This window comes from Oxyura jamaicensis, unplaced genomic scaffold, assembly GCF_011077185.1.
Source record: "Oxyura jamaicensis isolate SHBP4307 breed ruddy duck unplaced genomic scaffold, BPBGC_Ojam_1.0 oxyUn_random_OJ93, whole genome shotgun sequence".
Taxonomy (NCBI): Eukaryota; Metazoa; Chordata; class Aves; order Anseriformes; family Anatidae; genus Oxyura; species Oxyura jamaicensis.
Window position 1 is genome coordinate 1,887 of NW_023305659.1, and position 1,620 is coordinate 3,506.

At 46.1% G+C, this 1,620-nt stretch overlaps 1 protein-coding gene across 1 annotated transcript; it reads left to right on the forward strand.

The window, feature by feature from the left end:
- Nucleotides 1-401: 401 nt before the first annotated feature.
- On the forward strand, nt 402-1,352 carry LOC118158759 (olfactory receptor 6M1-like). Its single transcript, XM_035313444.1, has one exon. It carries the CDS (start codon nt 402-404, stop codon nt 1,350-1,352), a length of 951 nt encoding a protein of 316 aa, XP_035169335.1.
- The last annotated feature ends 268 nt before the right edge of the window (nt 1,353-1,620 follow it).

Genomic DNA, 1,620 nt, shown 5'->3' on the forward strand with positions numbered 1-1,620 from the left:
AACAGCTTTCAGGAAGGCACCCTAACTAAATACATAGGATGTCCTTGGTGGTGAAGGCAATCATGAAGCAACCAATGTCTAAGCAGGGGTAATTTCCCTTGCAAATGCAATGTTTTGCCACTCTGAGCATGTGTACCCGAAAATACAGCTGTAGAAAATGCAGGGTGAAAATAACTAATCATATGTTGATGTCTGATGGCAATTTTGACTGACAGGAACAAAGACACTGAAGCAGCTTGGCAGCAAGGGCTTGTCTGCTCAGTCCTTTTTAAGTGAAAAGCTGGAACAAGGATTGGTGACCGCTAAATGGGGAGGAATTGAGACATGAGTGTTAAGAAAAGATCTTCATTTAAAATGACTCAATTGGATTTTCGAAGAGCTGACAGAGGACGTGGGGAACAATGGGGAATAGCACAGCTGTGACAGAGTTCATCCTGGTGGGATTTCCTAACAGCCTTGAGGTAGAGATTGTCTTCTTCGTGGTGTTCCTGTTTGTTTATTTAGTCACTGTCCTGGCAAACACCCTTATCATTGTACTCGTGTATGTAGACTGCCATCTCCATTCTCCCATGTACTACTTCCTCAGTAATTTCTCCTTCATTGAGATCTCCACAACTTCCACTGTGGTGCCAAAAATGCTGGCAAATGCTCTATCAGAGAAGAAAACCATCTCCTTTGCGGGCTGCTTTAGCCAGCTCTACTTTTACTTCTTCCTTGTTGCAGCAGAGTTCATCCTCTTTGCCATCATGTCCTACGACCGGTATGTGGCAATATGCCACCCGCTGAGGTATGCCACCATCCTGACAGGAAGGGTGTGTAACCAGCTTGTCCTCTCTGCGTGGGTGGGTGGCTTGCTCATGATCCTGCCATCAGTGGTCCTCAGAGCCAGGCTGCCCTACTGTGTTCCCAATGTCATTGACCACTACTTCTGTGACAGCGCGCCTCTCCTGCACCTCGCCTGTACAGATGTTTGGTTTGTTGAGTTGAATGATTTGGTGGTGTCTTTGGTCCTGCTCCTTGGTTCCCTGGCATTGACTGCAGCATCCTACGTCTGGATCATTTCAACCGTACTCTGGATCCCATCTAACCAGGGCAGACGGAAAGCATCTGCCACTTGTGCTTCACATTTCATTGTGGTTTCCCTGGGTTTTGGTATCTCCATCTTCATCTATCTCAGGCCACCCCAGATGAACTCTGTGCACCTCAACAAAATCCTCTCTGTTCTCTCCAGCATCGTCACACCCCTTTTAAACCCTTTCATATTCAGTCTAAGGAATGAGCAGATGAAGGAAGCCTTGAAACGTACTTTGTGCAAGCTCCTGGGGATGACCAAGCAGGCGGGAAAACCATGAGTATCCCCCTGGCCAGCAGGAAGTCACTCCTGGAAAAACCTCCGCAGGACCTTTTAGTTCAAGTCTCTCTGTTTTTATCTGACAGACGGTTGAAGAGCTTATCCTGCTTTTACTTTCTTAAATGCAGGATTGGATTGGGAAAAAAAAAAGAAAAAGAAAAAAGGCAACTTTATTCTACTGGAAGAACTCTGAGCTGTGAAAAAAACATCACTAACACAGCCTGTCCTGCCACACAAACTAATCCTGAGATGCAAAACAGACAGGAGCT